This window comes from Danio rerio, chromosome 10, assembly GCF_052040795.2.
Source record: "Danio rerio strain M-AB ecotype USA chromosome 10, GRCz13ab, whole genome shotgun sequence".
In the NCBI taxonomy this organism is placed as follows: Eukaryota; Metazoa; Chordata; class Actinopteri; order Cypriniformes; family Danionidae; genus Danio; species Danio rerio.
The window spans coordinates 7,413,741-7,433,856 of record NC_141030.1 but is presented as its reverse complement, the minus strand read 5'-3'; the positions used below and the strand labels follow the sequence as shown (position 1 = coordinate 7,433,856).

At 37.5% G+C, this 20,116-nt stretch overlaps 2 protein-coding genes across 8 annotated transcripts in view; both read right to left on the bottom strand.

The window, feature by feature from the left end:
- tln1 (talin 1) overlaps positions 1-20,116 on the bottom strand; it is a 1,269,505-nt gene that overhangs the window by 201,799 nt on the left and 1,047,590 nt on the right. The gene's annotated exons all lie outside the window — the stretch shown is intronic.
- psd3l (pleckstrin and Sec7 domain containing 3, like) overlaps positions 1-20,116 on the bottom strand; it is a 246,352-nt gene that overhangs the window by 87,688 nt on the left and 138,548 nt on the right. For 5 of the 7 annotated variants that reach the window (XR_015500753.1, XM_087270097.1, XM_087270100.1 and 2 more), the window contains one exon: positions 18,051-18,140. Coding sequence is in view for 4 of the 7 variants with exons in the window: in XM_087270097.1 (XP_087126223.1) it covers positions 18,051-18,140 (90 nt within the window). In the remaining 3 variants the exon portion in view is untranslated. Of the gene's footprint in view, positions 1-16,800; positions 17,111-17,618; positions 18,141-20,116 lie in introns of all 7 variants that reach the window. The other 2 variants (XR_015500752.1, XR_015500754.1) reach the window with 1 other exon arrangement.

Sequence of the window (20,116 nt, the reverse complement as noted above, 5' to 3'; positions counted from 1 at the left end):
CACTGTATATATTAGCTTATATAAGTTAAAAATATACAGTTAAAATCAGAATTGTTAAATCCTTTTTCAAATTTCTATTTTTAATTTTAAATATTACCAAATTTATGTTTAACAAAGCAAGGAAAATTTCACAGTATGTCTGATAATATTTTTTCTTCCGGAGAAAGTCTTATTTGTTTTATTTTGACTAGAATAAAAGCAGTTTTTAATTTTTAAAAACCATTTAAAGGTCAATATTATTAGCCCCTTTAAGGTATATATTTTATGTTAGTCTACAGAACAAACCATCGTTATACAATAACATGCCTAATTACCCAAACCTGCCTAGTTAACCCAATTAAGTTAAGCCTTTAAATGTCACTTTAAGTTGTATAGAAGTGTCTTGGAAAATATATAGTAAAATATTATTTAGTGTCATCACGGCAAGGTTATAAGAAATTAGTTATTAAAACTATTGTGTTTAGAAATGTGTTACAAAAAATCTTCTCTCTGTTAAACAGAAATTGGGGGGGGGTGGGGGGCTAATAATTCAGGGATATTAATAAATCTGACTTAAGCTGTATAATTCCTTATATAATTTGATATTACACTTAAATTTCTATTACATTCTATTTTATTACTATTACACTTAAATTTCAAAGTTCACGAAATTTCACAATTCTCAATACAAAAGCAAAAAATATATAAATCTGAATCATGATAATTATTGCTCAAAATTGCAATGAAGATTTAAAAAAAATATTTAATGTTTTTGATATTTTGATTTTTAATATTTTTGTGCTTATATAATTTTCTATTACACCTAAAAATGTCAAAGTTCACAAAATCTCACAATTCTCAATACCAAAGAATGGGACGAACAAAAAAATAATTGATTAACAAAAAGTCTTTCAAATTACACACTGAAAATCCTAATAAGTTGACTGAACTAAATTAAGTTTCCTCAATTTAACCGAGTAATGGAGTCTCCCAAAACTTGCATATTTAAGTTTATTTAACTTGCCAGTTTTGTAGACTATACTTAAATTGTTCAGTTCACTAAACTTCATACTTAAGTAGATTACTTTTTTTTATTTTAAGCAACACTAAGTAGCCATTTATTCACATTATGATGAATATTTATACCTGAAGCCATTTGTTTTCCAATTTAAAAAAAGACCTTGTACTTAAAAGATTGCACATATTAGAACTTTACAGTCAAGTCTACATTTCTGAAAATAACTTACCTTTTTCAAGTGGTACATAAGTTAAACTAACTCATTTTTAAGTGATAGGACCAAAATGCTAAATTTTAAGTTATGTTCAGCCAACTTAATTGTTTAAGTAAAGACAACATTAGGGTTTTCAGTGCAGAAAAGAAAAGCAATTCAATAGACTAATAATATTATTTCATCCCTGCATGGATGTAATGTCATTGATTTATTTGTCTGTATGTAAGTTTTTATGTGCATGGATGTTGAAACAGAATGAGTGGTGTGTTTGAAGTGTGTGCAATGTCTCTCACTCCCTCCCTCCCTCTCTCTCTCTTGCAGCACTTGATTGGGGAGCAGCTGCGGGAGATTGTGTCGTGAGCAGGAGCGCTTAAATGCTGTTGAGAAAAGCAATGCAAGAGAGCTTATGTTGGGTGATGTCGTGAAGCTCAGTGGTTGGTGCCACTGTTGTTTTTTGCAAAAGTCCCTGCAATTTGAACCATGCAAAAAATCTTGTTATGTGATTTTACTGATTTTCATTTAAAGTGCACCTAGGTTACCCCTTTTTCAGATTTATTATGAGTCTCCAGAATGTGTCTGTAAAGTTTCAGCTCAAAACACCCATCAGATCTTTTATTATTCCTTTTATAAGATTCTATTTTATACATTTTTGCACTGGGTGGCAGTTTTTTCGTACTGCACCTTTAAGGCTAGTCCTCCACGCCCACTGTTTCTACATGCCTTTCTGCGTGCCTTAATCTCCTCCCTCGGCTGCGTCAGATAACAAGCAGACTTAAAGGAAGCAGATCTCACGTAGCGTTTGTGAGAAATACTACAGTAAGAACTTTACCAATGAGTATTTGATGCATTTGTTGTGTTAAGTTGCAACGATGAGTCACACACAATTTCGTTACAAAGTTCACGCGCACACACACAGATACACACACATACAGAGCAGAAACACAGACAGTGCACTGTTTTTGCACACAAATGTGACAGGATACAGGTAAATATCCACTGTCTTCTATCATAATTGTTCTGACACGCGGCTGTGCTGATGAAGTAAATCTGAGGTAAATCACTGTAATTCATTACACACATGCACTGCTTTGAAACATTTTAAACTTGTAAAGCTCACTCTTCTCGATCACATTTGATGATGATTGATGATCCTATCAAACTGGACTGATCATTTAATCCAGGTTGCTTTGCGCCTGTCCTCCTATGTTGATATGATTATACACAGGACTACCTGGACATGTTAATACGCAGCTGTCAATCAATTCGGTGGGCGGGGGGACCGCACTCCTACATCAAGTTGCGGTCGGTCTGAAAACCGCTCCAATTGGTCCACCATTTTTATATTAAGTTGAAAAAAAATGACTGGGTGTGTTTATATCAGCCCAATATAACAGCATATACACTATACCTACACATATGTCTGTCCAAACAGCTTAAATAGTACATTTTTCACCATAGGTGCCCTTTAAAACTGAGCTTAGGGAAGGGGAAAAAAGAAAGCTCGACATGGCACAATAATAGTTTCATCTCGATTAATGTTTTTTCAGAATTGTTGGAGGCCAAAATCGAACTTAAAATTGGAATTCAATTAATTGCACAGTGCCCCAAACTGAACTAGACAAACAAATACTACAGTAAATGACAGATCAAAATGTATGAATTCTTTGATAAATACTGTATAAATGTGTGCAACAATATGCAGAAGTTAAAATTAAAGATGAGTAGACAAACATGTAGTCAACTTAAAACTAGATTTTAGCTTTTTGTTTGCCTGTGAAAATCCCATGACACTAGCTAGATTTTATGCATGATGCTATGCAGTTGCTAGTGTTTGGGGTGGTTGTTGAAGTGTTGTGCATGGATGCTTACTAACAATAGACATAAGTACTCAAAAGAGTGATATTAAAAAAAGAGTGACTCTACAGTCTCTATTTCTAGACATGGTTCAAGTCTCTTCTTATAAACAACAAAGTTTGAAGCTGAGCTTGCATGCCTGCTCGCTGGAGAACGACTAGTCCCCTCAAATCCTGTATGAGGTGGATATTTTGTTCTCTTTGACTCATTGGATGGAAACGGTGCTTTATTTGCACATATTTTATGCGATATTGCAGTTTTATGCATAAAGTTCATTCACATTTTTGGATGGAAACATAGCTATATACTCCCAGGATGACATAAATTATGGGATCATTTTATTTTAAGCTATTCCATTAAGGCCATTTCACACTGAAGGTAACTAAATGGCATTAAAGGCGATCCAATGTCACTCTTGAATCAAAACACTAGATTCCTATTATGCTACTCACACCACAAACTGACCAGTTTGGATTTTTTGTGTTCCGTCCCCCTGTGATGAAATAGGTTGCCCAGTTATAATTGAGTTTTTAGATTACATGCCCAGAGCTGTTCCAGTTGCACGAAAGGGCAGGACTGGCGGTGCTTTAGCACAGATAGTGGATTTGAAAACCAATATCTTGTAGGCAACAAAGAAACGTGTTCCGGAAAACAATGAATGTAAAAGTGTTTGTTGAGAACAGAAAAAGTTCAGTCAAAAGTCACAGCAACTACATAAAAATCAACATAATATGCAAGGAATTGCAAAGAAACTGGGATGAAGATAGGTTTAATCAAGTCATAAGCATGATAGGTTGTGTCTCTTATGTAGAATTAATACAGTGGACAAGGTTCAAGCCAACTGGAAAAAAATAACAAGATACATACAGTTGAAGTCAGATTCATTAGCCCTCCTGAATTATTAGCCGCGTTTATTTTTTTTCCCAATTTCTGTTCAACGAAGAGAAGATTTTTTCGACACATTTCTAAACTAGAGCTTTCAAAATGTTAGTTAATTCATTTGAAATATTTGATGTGTTAAAATAAACTCGCAATCAACGCAGTTGCAGTTTTTTTAATTTCCTGTTGTGGCCGATGTGTGTTTAACGTGCAAAGAAATATGGATAAGACCAAGAAGCACTTTTAGAAGGAAGGTTTAGGTATATGTAAGTTAATATCGCATCACCAGGCTATCCAGCATTTCCTCCAGAGTTTCATACAATTTTGGGTGTTTCATTTTTAATCTTTAGACTTTAACTGCAGTTTAGCAGTTCACTTTCATTCAGCAACATATTGTTCAAGCCCCCGTGATAATTATTAGATGAAAATATGAAGTAAGGTCTGCTGGAAGAGTGCTGTTTTAATGGAATTTGATAAAAAAAAAAAAGGTGGGTGGTCCTTTAAGGTAATCAAAAATCGCTGCTTACATGGTCGACTCTTAATCAGATTATTAATTAGAAAATCTGAGTATTTGTGTCGGTAAGAGGTGTGAACCTATACTGGTCTCATGGTTCGGGTTACGATTATGCTAATGATTCAGTTCGGTGCATTACGGTGCATTGACGATGCTTTCCATACACAGTGTTATATTTTGCGGGGCGGCTATGACAAGCTGTCTGTATAAACACACACACACACACACACACACAGAACCACACTGTCTCTCATTCACACACATACACAAACATAGACAGCACCAAATAGCACTATATCGGAGCGGTATTGTGAGACCGCCCACTCCTGTTAAAATTACACAAGAGTTACCGACCGCTCCCGCGCTTTATTCAGAAATTTCTTCCCGCGCCACATGAAATCTGGTCAGGCCCCATGACAATGCACAGGTACAGCCGCAGGAATGCAGACATATATCCAGAAGTATCGATGTAACAGCCAAAAGGGAAAGAGAGGGGAGGAAGTCACGCCAGCAGCCGAGAGGAAAAGTAGGTGCACGCCAGCAGGTGAAATGGGCCAGAGAGAGAAACGGAGTTTACTTTCATTCACTCAATCGCAGAGAAATAGGGGCTTCTGCTGTAAGTGCCAGTGAAAGACTGTACAGAACACACAAACACACACAGGCAGTGAAATTGTGCACAGTTTCTGCGTTTTTAAGTAGTTGGCGCCTGGAGTGTTTTAAACACCCGCGCTCACCTCCCTCGCAACAGAGCGCATATGAGATAAATGACGTCAGTACATATTAACCGGTTATGATTATTACTGAACCGATACCAAATTGTCCGCGTCTGCATTGCGGTGCACCGAAGAAACAATTAATTGTGACACCACTAGTGTCCATGTAAATGTACTCTGTGAAAGTGGCAGATGATATCGCAAGCTGTCAAAGACAGCCCATTCCTCTGCCTTTAAATTGATTCCATGCGCCCTCAAATGTTTCATTAAGTTTGACGTGTTTCACCCTACACGCAACTTTTGCAAAGCGTCTGCTTCACGTTGCTGTGTCAGAATCCTTGCTTGCAAAATACAAACATACTTTAGAACGCCTAGTTTAAGCAAATTTGATGAACGCAATCGTGCGTTTGATGAATCTGAAGGGAGTCGCTCACCGGGTGCGCTGTACAGCATGCGTTGTCTGTGTGTGTGTCTGTATGTGTGTGTTTCCAAGCAACAAGCGCAAACGCCTGACATCGCTGACGGTCTCTTTAAGGCAGTCTATGTGTATTCTATAGTCTTTGCGGTGACTGTATCCCTCAAAGTTGTTTAGAATTAAATGTTTGGTCTGACCAAAGTCCTAGCAAGAAGTCTAAAGTTTTTGGTACGTGCCTTTGATGCACCCCTTGGCTACATTGTCCCCCGATAATGTCAATAGACTGGACTGTCTTAGCAACTATCTAAATGTTAAAGTTGCAGTAAGTGATCTTTCACAATGCTAACAGCTTAGCATACATCTCTGAATCACAGTCCCTCCCCTGCCGTCTAGAGCCACGCCTCCTAGAACAGCAAAAGAACCCTCTCTCATGTGTTAAAAGCAACTAGTGCTTCTCCGCGGGGGTGCAAGCCAAACTGACATGATATTTCAGAGTGAATAATTAGAGTTGCATGGTAAACAATATAGGGAGAGACTAGGCGGAATAGTGCTACTTACTTGTGTTTTGTTGTTAAACAAAAATCTACACTACAGATGCTGTAAAAGGTCCCTATGAAACTGAAAATAGTCTTATCAATCTTTTATCGGAAGATTTTAGTGGCTGAACAACACTTCTGTGAAGATATAACCCGTTTGTAACAACATCACATCAGTTGCATGAAGCTAAAATAGTTTTAAAACAAAACATTACCTTTCTAAGAGAAATCCTTCAGCCACTGTTTCATCCTTTTCCCAGCGTGCAAAGGTAACTCCAATATTGAGTCAGGTTTGAGTTCTCTTTTGTGAACGCGCAGCACCCACAGCGGTCGGCGGAGCTGCGTACAAACGGCTGCGCAGTTGTTCAAATCTGCATTTGCTGACAGACAGTCTGACCTGCTAATCGGAATTATGAGAGATGACGGTCCGATTTAATTGGATGAACATTTTTTAGTTTTATGCCTTACCCAAAATATAAAAATACATATAAATACATTTAGATCATTTACTATAATCATTACTATTAGACTGTGAAGAGACTTTCAACCAGCACAACAAAAAATGCTTCTGAAGACAATCACCTACTGCACCTTTAAGGAGGACTAAGCAAAATTGTTTCTACTTTATAATTAATGTTTTCAACTCGCAATACAACTTTACAATGAGTACAATTGTTTGTATTCAATACTTGGTTTATTATTATAATTTTCCATATTTGCAATGCCTGTATTTTGGATTTTTTTTGTAGTCCACTTAAAATCCAACATGAAAATAATTTTTGTGTTTTATTGCCATTGATTGTTTTGAAATTCAAATGGCACTTACATGCCTGTGTTTTTATTTATGGAATAAATATGGCTTTTCGCGATTAATCATGATTAAATTACAAAAAAGTTGTGATTAATTAGTTAATTTTTTTAATTAGTTGACAGCCATATTCTACACATAATAATTTTAATAACTAATTTCTAATAACTGGTTTATTTTATCTTTGGCATAATGACAGTAAAAAATATTTGACTAGATATTTTTCAAGACTCTTCTATACAGCTTAAAGTGGCATGTAAAGGTCTAACTAGATTAATTAGGTTAACTAGGCAGGTTAGGGTAATTAGATGACTGTATAGGGATGGTTTGTTCTGTAGACTATCGAAAAAATATATAGCTTAAAGGGGCTAATAATTTTGACCTTAAAATGGCTTTTAACTTTTTTTAATGCTTTTATTCTAGCTGAAATAAAACAAATAAATCTTTATCCAGAAGAAAACAGATTATCAAACAAACTGTTAAAATTCCCTTGCTCTGTTAAACATCATTTGGGAATTCTGACTTCAACTGTACATAAAAACAACCCAGAATAATAATATACCACAATAATAACAGATAACAATAAACCAATAATACACAAACCAAGCTCAACAATAGTTATTAAGACTATCAATAACTTTCAGTCCCCAAAGGAGTCTTAGAGTTAAGCTGATCCTCTAACAAATACATGAAGATATTCAGCGACGCTGTCCTTCTCATGAACACAGAGTGATTGAACACTATGACAGGCATGAAGTGTCCTCTGAACACCAGTTGTGTCGCAATGATCCACCGTGTCACAACTACAAAGAAGGCGATGATAATAAACACAGCTATATATAGCTGTTATACATTGGTAAGCTAGCAAATTTCAATATGTAACTAGAGCAGGCTGAGAAATTAGATATTTGATAGATATCAAAGCTGTTTAATACTGCATGAGATTTGTGACATACTGTTCCGCACAGCTCTTCACAGCACTGACACTGATGCTTTGAAGATTACTGGAGTCTGTTTTCATAGTCATTCTGAGATGCTCTTATCAAGCTACTGATTCAGAGCGTGATATATCTGTCCTCAAATGGATAGTTTGCCATTATACAGCATGGATGAGCCAGAAGAAAATTCCGTTCAAAATAAAAATCACTACTCTGACTCTGACACTACTCACTACTCTGTTTTCTGTTTTTTTTTTTAATAAATCATTAAAAATACTCTGAGAATGGCTTGAGTGAGTAAATAATGTTTTTTTTTTCATTATTTAAAAGAACTATTCTTTTAAATAATGAAGAAAAAAGTTTTGCTCAATTAAAAACTATTCTTGTACTATGTTACAGGATAAAACTTTATTATAATAATTTCAGTGAATAATAATATCTGAAAAGTGGCTGCACGGTGAGGCAGCGGGTAGCATGTTTGCCACACAACAAGAAGGTCACTGGTTCGAGCCAAGGCTGGGTCAGTTGGCGTTTCTGTGAGGAGTTTGCATGTTCTCCCCGTGTTAGGTTTTCTCTGGGTGCTCCGGTTTCCCCCAGTCCAAAAACATGTGGTACAGGTGAATTGGGTACGCTAAATTGTCTGTAGTGTATTAGTGTGAATGAGTGTGAATGGATGTTTCCCGGTAATGGGTTGCAGGTGGAAGGGCATCCGCTGCGTAAAACATACGCTGGATAAGTTGGCGATTCATTCCTGGATTAACAAAGGGACTAAGCGGAAAAGAAAATGAATGAATGAATAATAATATTTAAAAAGTATTAAGATTAGTGGTGGGCTGTTATCGGCGTTAACATGCTGAGTTAAAGCAAGACTCTTATCACCGTTAATCTATTCTCAAAGTTGGGTTGGGATCTGGGTCTGTTCTACGCAAGCTATGATGACTTTCACCTTGATATTTAACGGATGTATACCTGACCTGAGCCATCTGACAAAAAAAGTGCCCTTCTGAATCAAATCAGCAGGATGCCTGACATTAACTGCAGCTCGGCAGTTTTACTATAACTCATGAACATTTCATTCATGCCACGTGACAAACTGGGGTATTACACGCAAATAAGGAGTAGGGACTGGTGAGAGTGTTTTATAATTTAACAACGCACACCAAATGGAAAAAAAACTCAGCATTTCACGATGTGTGTGTTTGTGTGTTTGTGCAGTCCTTTGCTGACAGCTGCGTGTGTGTGGATCTTATCGGTAAACATGGAGAAAAGTCCTACATGACGGTAATAGTTTGATTGCGGTTTTTACTTCAATGATGTCACTGGACCCGCTACGACTAGCTGCTGCAAAGTACCGCTGGTGCTTTCCCCCTTTCACGTGCAACTCGACGGCTTTGAGCCCCATGGTCCCTAACGAAAAGGTCTGTTTGCAAAATTTACAGATTGCCTCATTGCCACGTCGTTAAATTTACACTTTCTCATCTTTACATTTTGAACCTCACCTCGACAATCGCATAATGACAGCACGCAGGTGCAGACCGACGCAAGCGTCTGTAGCCGACCTACCGTAATAAGCTAATAAATCATGGAGACTGTCATTTCTCTCCTGTTTCACACATACTAAATTAATCAACTATTAGATGTTTTACGTTGGACCACTGTGCTTCCCTATCGTCATTAAGCACATCGGCTGAAAATGTAATACCTACAGCCACTTTACAGTAAATTTAAGACATTTTAAGACCTTAATTTCCCGTATTTTAATTCAAGACATTTTAAGAACCCGCGGGAACCCTGTATAATCTTCTATGTTAAGCTGCTTTGACACAATCTACATTGTAAAAGCACTATAGAAATAAAGATGAACTGAATTCCTGTGCCATAAGGGATGGAAAATCTTGTCAATGGTAGGGAAACAGTTAAAAGCATTGTTTTTTGTTTCTTGCTTGTGATTTAATAATATAATAAACCATTCTGCTACAAAGGTGCTGCTGGCACTACGCGCTTCAGTCACCCATATACCAGAGTTCCTTCAGATGCCAACTAAGAAATATGAAAGGACAAAATGATCCATCAATATATTTAGAGTTTTGGCAGGCGGATTTCGCAGCAGAAACAAGACGGTGAGTCACACAACTGAAAAACTTGACCTTGTACAACCATTTTCTCAGACTGCGCCATTGAAAGGAGTTGAAAAACAACTTCAAAATGATTCTGACCTTGCCCACTCTGAACTTAACAAACTTGCCTGATTGGTTTTCTAGATGTCAACATGATCAAGCAAATCTGCCAAACATGCGATCCGCGTCATTCCACTGCAATGAACTAAGCCTAGACAAGATTAATTACATCACTTCTTGTGACCTAACATCCAAAAGACAGCAAAAGTAAAGCAGTGCACATCACTCTTCTCTTGTCTCATTAAGGCGAATGGTCTGAGTCATTCAGGATTGGGATACCTGCAAGCAGGCCATAAAAAGCTCATAAAAGTAGCCAGCTCATGGAGCTGGCAGAGGACAGTCACGACAGACGCTCGGCAAGGGCACTCAGTTTTGGTGCAGCTTTATATAACGGTCTTATAAAGTGCTCACTAAAGTTACTGCCAAGTTATTAAGCATGCAATACACATCCTGTTAGTGTGTGAAGAGCATTCGTTTTATTAAAGCGGGAGAGAAAGGGCCGGGAGGTGAGCTATCCGGAAGAGGTGTGGGGGTATTTAATTATTTATGTCCGCTGTTTTGGCAGATCACGCTCATTTGAGCTCCAGTCCACATGGGGCTGTTTTGGCCTTTCGCTGATTGAGCTGCAGTGATCATGCCAAAACCGGACATATCAGACGAATCATGGATGAGGATTGTCTAGCAGGCCGCGCATACAGTAGATCCGACCACTTCATGAAAAGGGCAGAAATCCTGGAGCAATAACAGATTCCCCCAGACACTGAATAACTTTTTATTAAATGGGCATTAAGTCTTAATTAATTTTAATCATCGAAATACTAATAATTAGCACTTCCTCTGGGGGTACTGCCTCTTCTTGTTGAATTGCTAAATGTCTCCTTAATTGTAAGTTGCTTTCGACAAAAACCTTTGTCAAATGACTAAATGTAAATGTAAATACTCACATATTGTGATGAGGTTACCATAAAGCAGGAGTGATCAATTTGCCTAAACACTCCTGCACGGATGTTTCTAGAAAGCCTAGTAAAGCTGCGGTCAGACTGGACTTTTCTCCCCATAGACTTCCATTCATACGCATGCGAATGAATGAATGCGAATAGAAACGCAAGCTCCTGCTGCAAGTTTTGCAGATCACTGCGTTGGAAAGTTCAAGCTTGGTGAACTCTGACCTGGGAAATCGCATCACCTGAATGCGTGAGTCCAATCGAGAATCAAAACATGACTTCTTTGTACAGAAATGTAAAATATGGAGCAATCGTTTGCTTTTTTAAACGTCTAATCATCTTGTTTAATAACGCCCCTTTTCGCAGTGCCGTGTGACTGATTTTTGCATGCTCAAATTTGAGTGTGACCACAGCTTAAGTGTCAAACTACAGCTGAACAAATCATTATAAATCAGATAAGTGACATTCTGAGCCAATCTCTATCTTTTGTATTTTGTATTGCTGTATTTATGTCACAGAAACTGATAGTGTTTGCTTAGCTTTGGCTTTTTTGGGGGGTCAATTATTGCGATATCCTGATTGCAACAGAGAAATACAGGGAAATCTCTGTGGACTGATGGCATTGCATGCTTTATAATCCTAAAATGTGAGCAAATGACCTGTTTTGTCATCACTTTAGACATTAAGCTAGAGAATCATTCAAATACCAGCTCTTAAGTGACGTTTGTGAACTGCCAACTGCTGTTCTGACCATCAGCTGCAGATGTGAATGAATGGTGGAAGAAAGTAGTTCCTCATACAAAAGAGTTTGTGAGACTCTCCGTATTTTCTTTTTTATATACACACGCATTTATGGCTTTGAACTGTTGTATAAACACAATATATATTGCTCATCTAAATATTTATAGCGATGTGTAAAGGACGATCATCAGACAGCGTTGTTTTCCCATAGCAAGCTCTTTCATGATTGGTCAGAGTCAGACCAGAGTGGTCATGTGATTCTTGTGTGTATTCTGAGCTTTTGATTTTTTATAACAGTTAAACCTCTTTTAATGTGACTATAATGCTACCTTGTGTACAGTTTATCAAAATAAAACTGGTAAAACCGACAAAATTTACCGGGATTTAAATCATATAAACTGATGTTATACTTTATTCTTGTACAGCAGTTGAAAAAAGTGCTGAATAACATGTGTGTATTTTTTGTTAGCATCCAAAGAATGTGTATCTGACAAATATTGCATCTAATCCACTTCATCTGTGGAAAAAGTACACAAACAGTGCTCAATATTCATGGAGGGTAGCAGAAAGTGTCAAAACTCCGTTTTCAATTCCTTTTTGATTGCAAAAGGAAAATCTGTCTGATCGCTCTGCACAGCTGCTTCAAGTCAACACACCTAATCAGTCAGAGGTGACATCAGCTGGAACCAGTGATCTTCAGATTGCTAAATACTGAAAGTTGAATGAGGAAGAACAAATGGGCCTTTTAAATGGAGAAACCGGTGAATGCGTCCACAAATTATGTTGTTGCTACTGTATATTCTATTAGGATTAATAGAATGTGATGGCAACACACAATAACCCACCCTTAAGCTGTGGTCACACTGGACTTTTCCCCCCATAGACTTCCATTCATACACAGGGTCATGTGTCAAGTTTCACGCAGGGTAAAGCCTGGTTTATGCAACGCGCATAGCTGTGCATTTATACTTCTGCGCGCTGTCTCTTTTGGTCTGCATTACACTTCCGAAACGCTAGTTGGCAGTGAGGTGTTAATGTTCCTCTGTGTCGAGTTTCTTCGCTGCTGTTTTGCTTTTCCTGAACACTTCCTGGATGTACAAGTGGCTCAAACTCGCTCATTTTGAGGCAGGAACCGGCGGACGTGCAACAACCTAAACTATGAGGTAAACACAAAACAACAATTTCCATTCGGAGCTCCTTCATGGGACTCCACACTTGTAAACAATCGCTCCGCCATTCGCGCGGCTCTCGGTCCTGACCAGACTCGTTAGCGCTACCAAGCCGACCAATTAAAGAGCTTGCGCTACGCGTCGTTGCGACGTGAAGTTACATTTTTTAAGCGGTGCACGTCAGTGAAGCCGACAGCCACTGCGAAGGGCTATGCGTCAACGCCGTAGCATACGCAAGCGTTTGACGTAGAAGTATAATAAGCTTGGTGAATTTTGACCAGCGAAATCACATCACTTGCCTGCGTGAGTCAAATCGAGGATCAAAACATAACCTTTCTGGACAAAAATTTAAAACATAGACCAATCGCTCGTTTTTTTAATGTCTAATCATCTTGTTTAATCCTGCCCCTTTTTGGCAGTGCCATACGACAGACTTTTGCACGCACAAACTCTAGTGTGACCGTAGCTTTAAACCTACCCATACCACCAAACCTGTCCCTAATCCTACTCGTATCCCGCCTCAAGAGCACCAGAAAGGTTCTGTAATACATTATAAACAAAGCCAGTACATTGAGTTTATTTGAAAGTAGATAGCAGTTAAGACCCTTTTATATAGTGGAACCAAAATATCAGTGTCTTATCACATTCAATAATGTGGTATCGCCAATCCTACACTACCTGACAAAAGTCTTGTCGTCGATCCCAGTTGTAAAAGCAATAAATAATAACTTAACTTCTAGTTGATCATTTGGAAAAGTGTCAAATGGTAGATTTTTTACCAAAGAATAATCTGTTGAGTTGCATCCCAATCATCACAAATACCGCAGAAGACCTATTGGAACCTGCATGGACCCAAGACTCTCACAGAAATCAAAGTTTGGTGAAGGAAAAATCATGGTTTGGGATTACATTCAGTATGTGGGAGTGCGAGAGATGTGGATGACATCAGGATATTAGTGCTGCCCATTACATTACAAATCAAAGGAGAAGGCAAATTCTTCAGCAGGATAGCGCTCCACATCAAACTTCCTGAAAGCAAAGACGGTCAAGGTGCTCCAGCATTGGCCAGCCCAGTCACCAGACATGAACATTATTGAGCACGTCTGGGGTAAGATGAAGGAAGAGACATTGAAGATGAATCTAAACAATCTTGATGAACTCTGGAAGTCCTGCAAGAATGCTCTCTTTGTCATTCCAGATGACTATTAATAAGTGGTTTGAGTCATTGCAGAGATGTATAAATGCAATCCTCCAAGCTCATGGGAGTCATACACAATATTAACTCTTTCTCCACTGCACCATGACTTTATATTCTGTACAGTACATTATTTCTGTTACATGACAAGACTTTTGTCTAAAAAAAAAAAAGTCAGACCTTACTGTCCTAACTAAATCATTAAATCAAGGCATGATCAAATTTTATTTAGATAAAATAAGCATAATCTAGAGGCATTTGCCTTTTATGTAAGCCACAATTGATCAACTAGAAGTCAAGTTATTATTTGTTGTTCCTAAAACTTGGAAAGGCAACAAGACTTTTGTCAGGTAGTGTATACTTTACCCCAAACATTTTTACTTGGTTTACTAATTTACTTGGTGACCAAACAGTTTAGCAGCATGTTTTAATTTTTAGAGAAGTAATTATCTAAATTCCCTTTTTACCGGAAGATTCTACTTATGCCACTTCAGTATTGCAAGATATTGCCAGCTAAAATTAATGTTGAATACATGACTGCATTTCATTTTAGATGATTTCTCACTTGAGGCAAACTAACAGTTGGAAAGCAGTTAAGGATATTCCAGTCGAGCCGTCAGACTGACATCATCAGAAAAAGAAAAGTAATTCCAGAGTGGAAGCACATTTTCAGATTTTAATTACAGATTACAGACAAACTATTTTTTTTTTAGTGGATTAACTTGCACCGATTAATTGCTCACCTTGATATGAGCTTACAATATACATTTAGAATTCCTGAGGACTTCTACATGTGCGACATTTTAACTAATTCTCGTTTCAATTATGCTGCACTACAATGTGTTTTGATATAATTTTAGCACAATTTATGCGACCAATTTAAAAGATGAACCTACGAAATAAAATAAAATTAGAGCATTTAATATTTTTTGGTTCAAGAAACATATAATTGCTTTTATATAACATAGTTGTCAACAGTTGACATTCTTTTCTGATGTTTTTCTGCATCTGTAGATCAAACACTAGACTGGGACTAGCAAAAGCAAATTCAGAGACTTTATTTGCAGTGAATGCTTGAACTAAAAAGATTTATACATATTTAATGCAATGTCCTTTACACTGGCACCTGCCAATTGACCGCTATCTAAATACTTTTAACTGTTCCTAAATTTATTTTGGAGGTTTACAATAGGTTTACATCTATCATTTTTATAAAATAATCTCGCTTCACAAATATAAGCAATACCAACTCAATCTCACAGCAATTCGTAACTTTTTGATTTAGTGGATAATTCGTATGAATTTGTATGATCTAATTTGTACAATTTAGTACAATTTGTTCATCACCCAATGAGGGTAGGGTTTAGGGGCGGGGTTGGGAGCCACGCCTTTTTTAAAAACGTACATTTTCGCATGACTCAACTCATACGAATTACCCACTAAATTGACGATACATAAAATACTTACTGGCAATTACCCTGATTAAAGAAATCAATCCCTAATTTTTACATTTTATGACACGTTGTTTAAATAGCAAATCCATTTGCACGACTTTGTGGACTCATGGGTGCAGGTGTAAAAAAGGAGGTGTATTAAGGTGCATTATTGGTGCGTTGCTATTTTTGTAGGAACTGAAATAGACTGCGCCATTGATCAACAAAAAGCTGGTAGAGCGCAGATGGTGTTAGTTACGCGCCTATGCAGGTCCAAACGCTTACACATTGCTTAGGACACACATGATGTACAACTAAAAAGAATGTACAGTAAAAAAATAAAATATTAAGAATTAAAATGTTAAAATTATTATTTTCTACATAAATATAAAAACCACTACCTTCATGCCTTCTTAATGTCGGGGGGCTTTTTACAGTTTATACATGACAGTTTGCATTTGTGTAATGTTGTTATCATTAGTAATATTATCTATTATTTGCATATTTATATTTGTTTTAATAAAAACAAGCTTAGATTTGTCCACATGTCGGGTTTTGGAGACGTATGCATCACCATATGGGGCATAAGAATAGGGCGTGTGTTTGAATATATATAATCGTTTTACCACACTTTTTTATTATTGTTCATTTATTTGTTTACTGGAAATTAAAATTGAATTTCGAATTACTTTTGAAACAAATCCTTGTGCTTAACAAATGAAATTAAAATCCTAGGGCTTAGTGGCCACAAATTGGGACAGCACATTTTAGCTCTTAAGTGGCTATTTAAAATACTTTGAATGTTTTATATTTTGCTACAGATATACAGTGTCATCCTGCAACTGTTTTGCAGCATATGAAATGTCCCTAACATTATTTTAACTGTCCAAATTGGCAAAAAAATTTTTTTACTCTCTAATAGTCAAACCATGTTAAAAAAATATTTATGTCTTATATTTGCATTAAAACTGTCAGGAAAAAAAAAAATGCAAATTTGAACCACGAGTCCACATATATGGACATAATTTTTCTCTAAAAGTACATCACATCAAAAGATGATACTTAGGTTTGTATTCTAATTAAGTTCAAATAAGCCCAAATAGCAAAAATAAATAAAAAATGCATGTAAAAAACACCTTGGGCCTTAAGAGGTTAAACATGTAGGCTAATGGATGTCTTTTATGGTGCGAGTTTCCACCGTTTCCTTACTCCACCAAAGTAAAAGAGTAAAGAGTAAAGAAAGGAGGAATTAAAGAGACGGATTGGAGGAGGCTTGTTCTTTATCCTCGCGCTGCAGATGGTCTATTTAACTACTGTTAAACTGTTTCGCTAGTGAAGCATTCAGTTTCTCCACTTACAAAATCCACCTTGTAAATAGCAAATGCGCCATGTCGTGACACAACCAACTCTTAAAGGAAATGGGAGATGAGACTCGGTTTAAAGCCCGTTATGCTGAAAACACACCCATAACTCATTAAAAGAATAAGCACAACTCTGTTTTACCATGTGCCAGGGTGCAAAGCATATTTTAACATCCTTATAATAGCAAAAGTGGACTTGGACACGCTCGCCAGACTTTGCACCTAGACCAGAGTTTCTCAAAGTAGTCTTTATTGTCTTTATTGTCGCGGGACAATAAAGGGGGGGGGGGGGTCGCCTGGTGATTTTTAAAAATCAATTAATTTTTATTAAACCTTAAGACTTACTGTATTTTATCAATAACCTACTGATGAGAATGATCAGAAAAATAGTCGTTTATAGTTACTATAAACTATATAGTTACTATAGTAGCTTATAGTTACTAGTTCTATTGGATTGCGACTTCTCGGGTAATTACATTATAGTAAAGACATAGCAATACTGTCAGATGCAGCAGATTTTGTAACACCAGGTTAAACTTTCTAGCCCATTTACAGCACTGACATACATAAAAAAAAAACAAAGAATAGACTTGGGCCTATTGGTGTGTGTGGGTCATTGCATACAAGGTTTTTGTATTTATAACCACCACCTCAGAGAATATTGGGGGTCACGAGTCACTGGCATTCTCAGTTTGGGGGTCGCGGGCTGAAAAGTTTGGGAACCCCTGACCTAGACTACTAAAATAGAGCCCATATAATGTTGCATTTTTACTTTAGTTTTCTCTTTGGACTAATGTAATGGTGGAGCAACAGTTGAAAAGACTCTTGCTCCATGATTCCAGGATCTCCAATTGTCCATATATGTCTCCTATAACAGCATCTATTACTAATGAATCCAAGTCAAGAGCGCTTTTGTCCTGGGCTTGTATCAGGTGTACAAACATCAGGTTGATGGTAATTGATTAGTAAAGATCAGATGTTCTTATGAGAACAAGAGAAAGTAGATGCCATTGCGTGTTATAGAATATCGCCAGGCTTCACCAACCTGGAGCCGCTGATTTCCATTTTGCGTTATTTGTATCATCAAAATGGCTTTTAACGCAACGCATCCTTTCACAAATGATCTCATGGAAGAACATAGGGAGATTTGTTTGAGGCTTACCTTCAGCAGCTCCCGTGGGAAATCTTGTCCACCGTTGAGACCGTCCAGGTTATTGATGAATTCCTGGCACGTCATCTTCTTCCCAATATTCTGTAGGGCATGAGAAACATTTATTGGGCTGTTAATGGGACAGAATGGCACTGCATCACCCTGATTTAACCCTGTGGGCTCGACGCAACCTTACGTCACTGACAGAAGCAGAGGAGGAGACCTCTAATGAATTCATGCTTCCCAGAATGCATTCCTACAATGGCTGTAAATCAATCAATACTGCTTTCTCATCAAACGTACAGACTGAATAGAGCCTGACATTAAACGCAGGGAACCATACTCACTGAGATAGATGTAAGGTCAGTTATTATTAATCTGCTCAGGGATTGATTAATCCAATAAAGGCTACCGTTGCCACTAACGAAAAGACATTTTTTATATCAAGCTCCTGAAAGCAGAAAGATTTTTGGTGCACCATCATCTCTTTTTGTCAATTCTATGAATTGAACAGAACTAAGCGCACAAGTGTCAGGGTTCTGCCACTCTGGTCTTGTGATTTCTTGTTTTGGTGGCAGAGTCCGGACACTAGCCCTGTCTTGTCCTGTTTCTGTCATTGTGTGTGTCTCTGTGTGTGCGCGCCATTGTGGGTGTGCGCGCTCCCGCTTGATGCAGCCATGCGGGCTCTGCGTGCCTCGAACTCGTGTTTGTGTTTTGTCCTGTCGCCATCGCACTGTTTCATTCTCAGCATCTTCGTCTAGTTGGTTTCGGTTTTGGTTGACGCTGAGATGAAACATGCGCATTGCATACGTGTGAGCGCACGGTAAGGTGTTTATCTATCGTGTGCTCGTGTCTTGCGTCTGTTGTCAAAGCACGTGGCTCTGTGTTTACATTGTGGTCACGTGCTTTTGTGTGCTTCAGTGTTGTGCTTGTGTTGTCATGAACATGCGGTTAATGAGTTCTCTCATTGGCTACATGTTCTTATCCTGTTTTATATGAGCGCATGGCTTTGTTGTCTCTGTGTCATGCGCTCTGCCATCTATTGTGAAGTCCCACCCTCCTTGTTACCCCATTATTAGTTAATTATGTTCATCTGTTTGTGTTAATTTACGTCTGCTTATAATCCCCTCATGTCTGCTGTTCTGTGCCAGTTTGTCATCATTCGTCACAGTATGTCATCGTTTCTCTCCTTGTCTTGTTGTGTGTTTCCAGCCCTGATCCCTACCAGCCTGTGCAGTCAAGTTTGTTTGTTTGTTTATTTGTTTTGTTAATGTTTTCCCCCTCTGGGTAGTTTATTTTGCTGTTTATTTTATTAATAATAAATTACCATTTATCTGCACTTGAGTCCTCGCTCCCTTTTTCCCCAACCACCGATCGTGACAAGTTACAAAAGGGGGCATTGCCGCCTCCTAAATAATTTGCATTCTGTAAATACAACTCTCTTGAGCCCTAAAAGAAAAAAAATACAGAAGAAATTTGCTGTTACATTAATTTTAGCAGAGATACAACTGCCAGTAATTACATTCGTTTTTTCAGTTAGAAAATTTGTAGCCTAATAAAAATGTTTAGTTCACTGCACAGTCCCACAGTAGTCTGCACTAAGATTAATACTTTAATTTATTATATTCATCATTATAAATATAATCGAAATTAAGTGGAAATTGACCAAACATTTAACTTTCTCCTAATACAATATTCTAAATAACAATCTCACTGTTCACCAAAGATTCTTAAAAAAGCAAAAATGGGAATCAGACTTGGAGTGTGCTTACACAGAAAGTGATTGGAATACCACAAAACACAGACAAATGTTATTTAATATTTTGCATAGAACATATTACACCCCCTATAGACTAAACTTAGACCTCTGCCATGTGTCAAAGGTGTAAGATATCTACTTGGACATTTCTTCATATGCTCTGGAGCTGTCCAGTTTTTTAGACATTCTGGAAGTGTGTCATTGCAACATCCTCTGGAATATCAAATAATCAAATTGATCCAGATCTTAAAATTTGGATACTAGGTGATATCAGTTCACTTCAGTTGACCTACCACAGCAGCTATTTTATTTTGCTTGC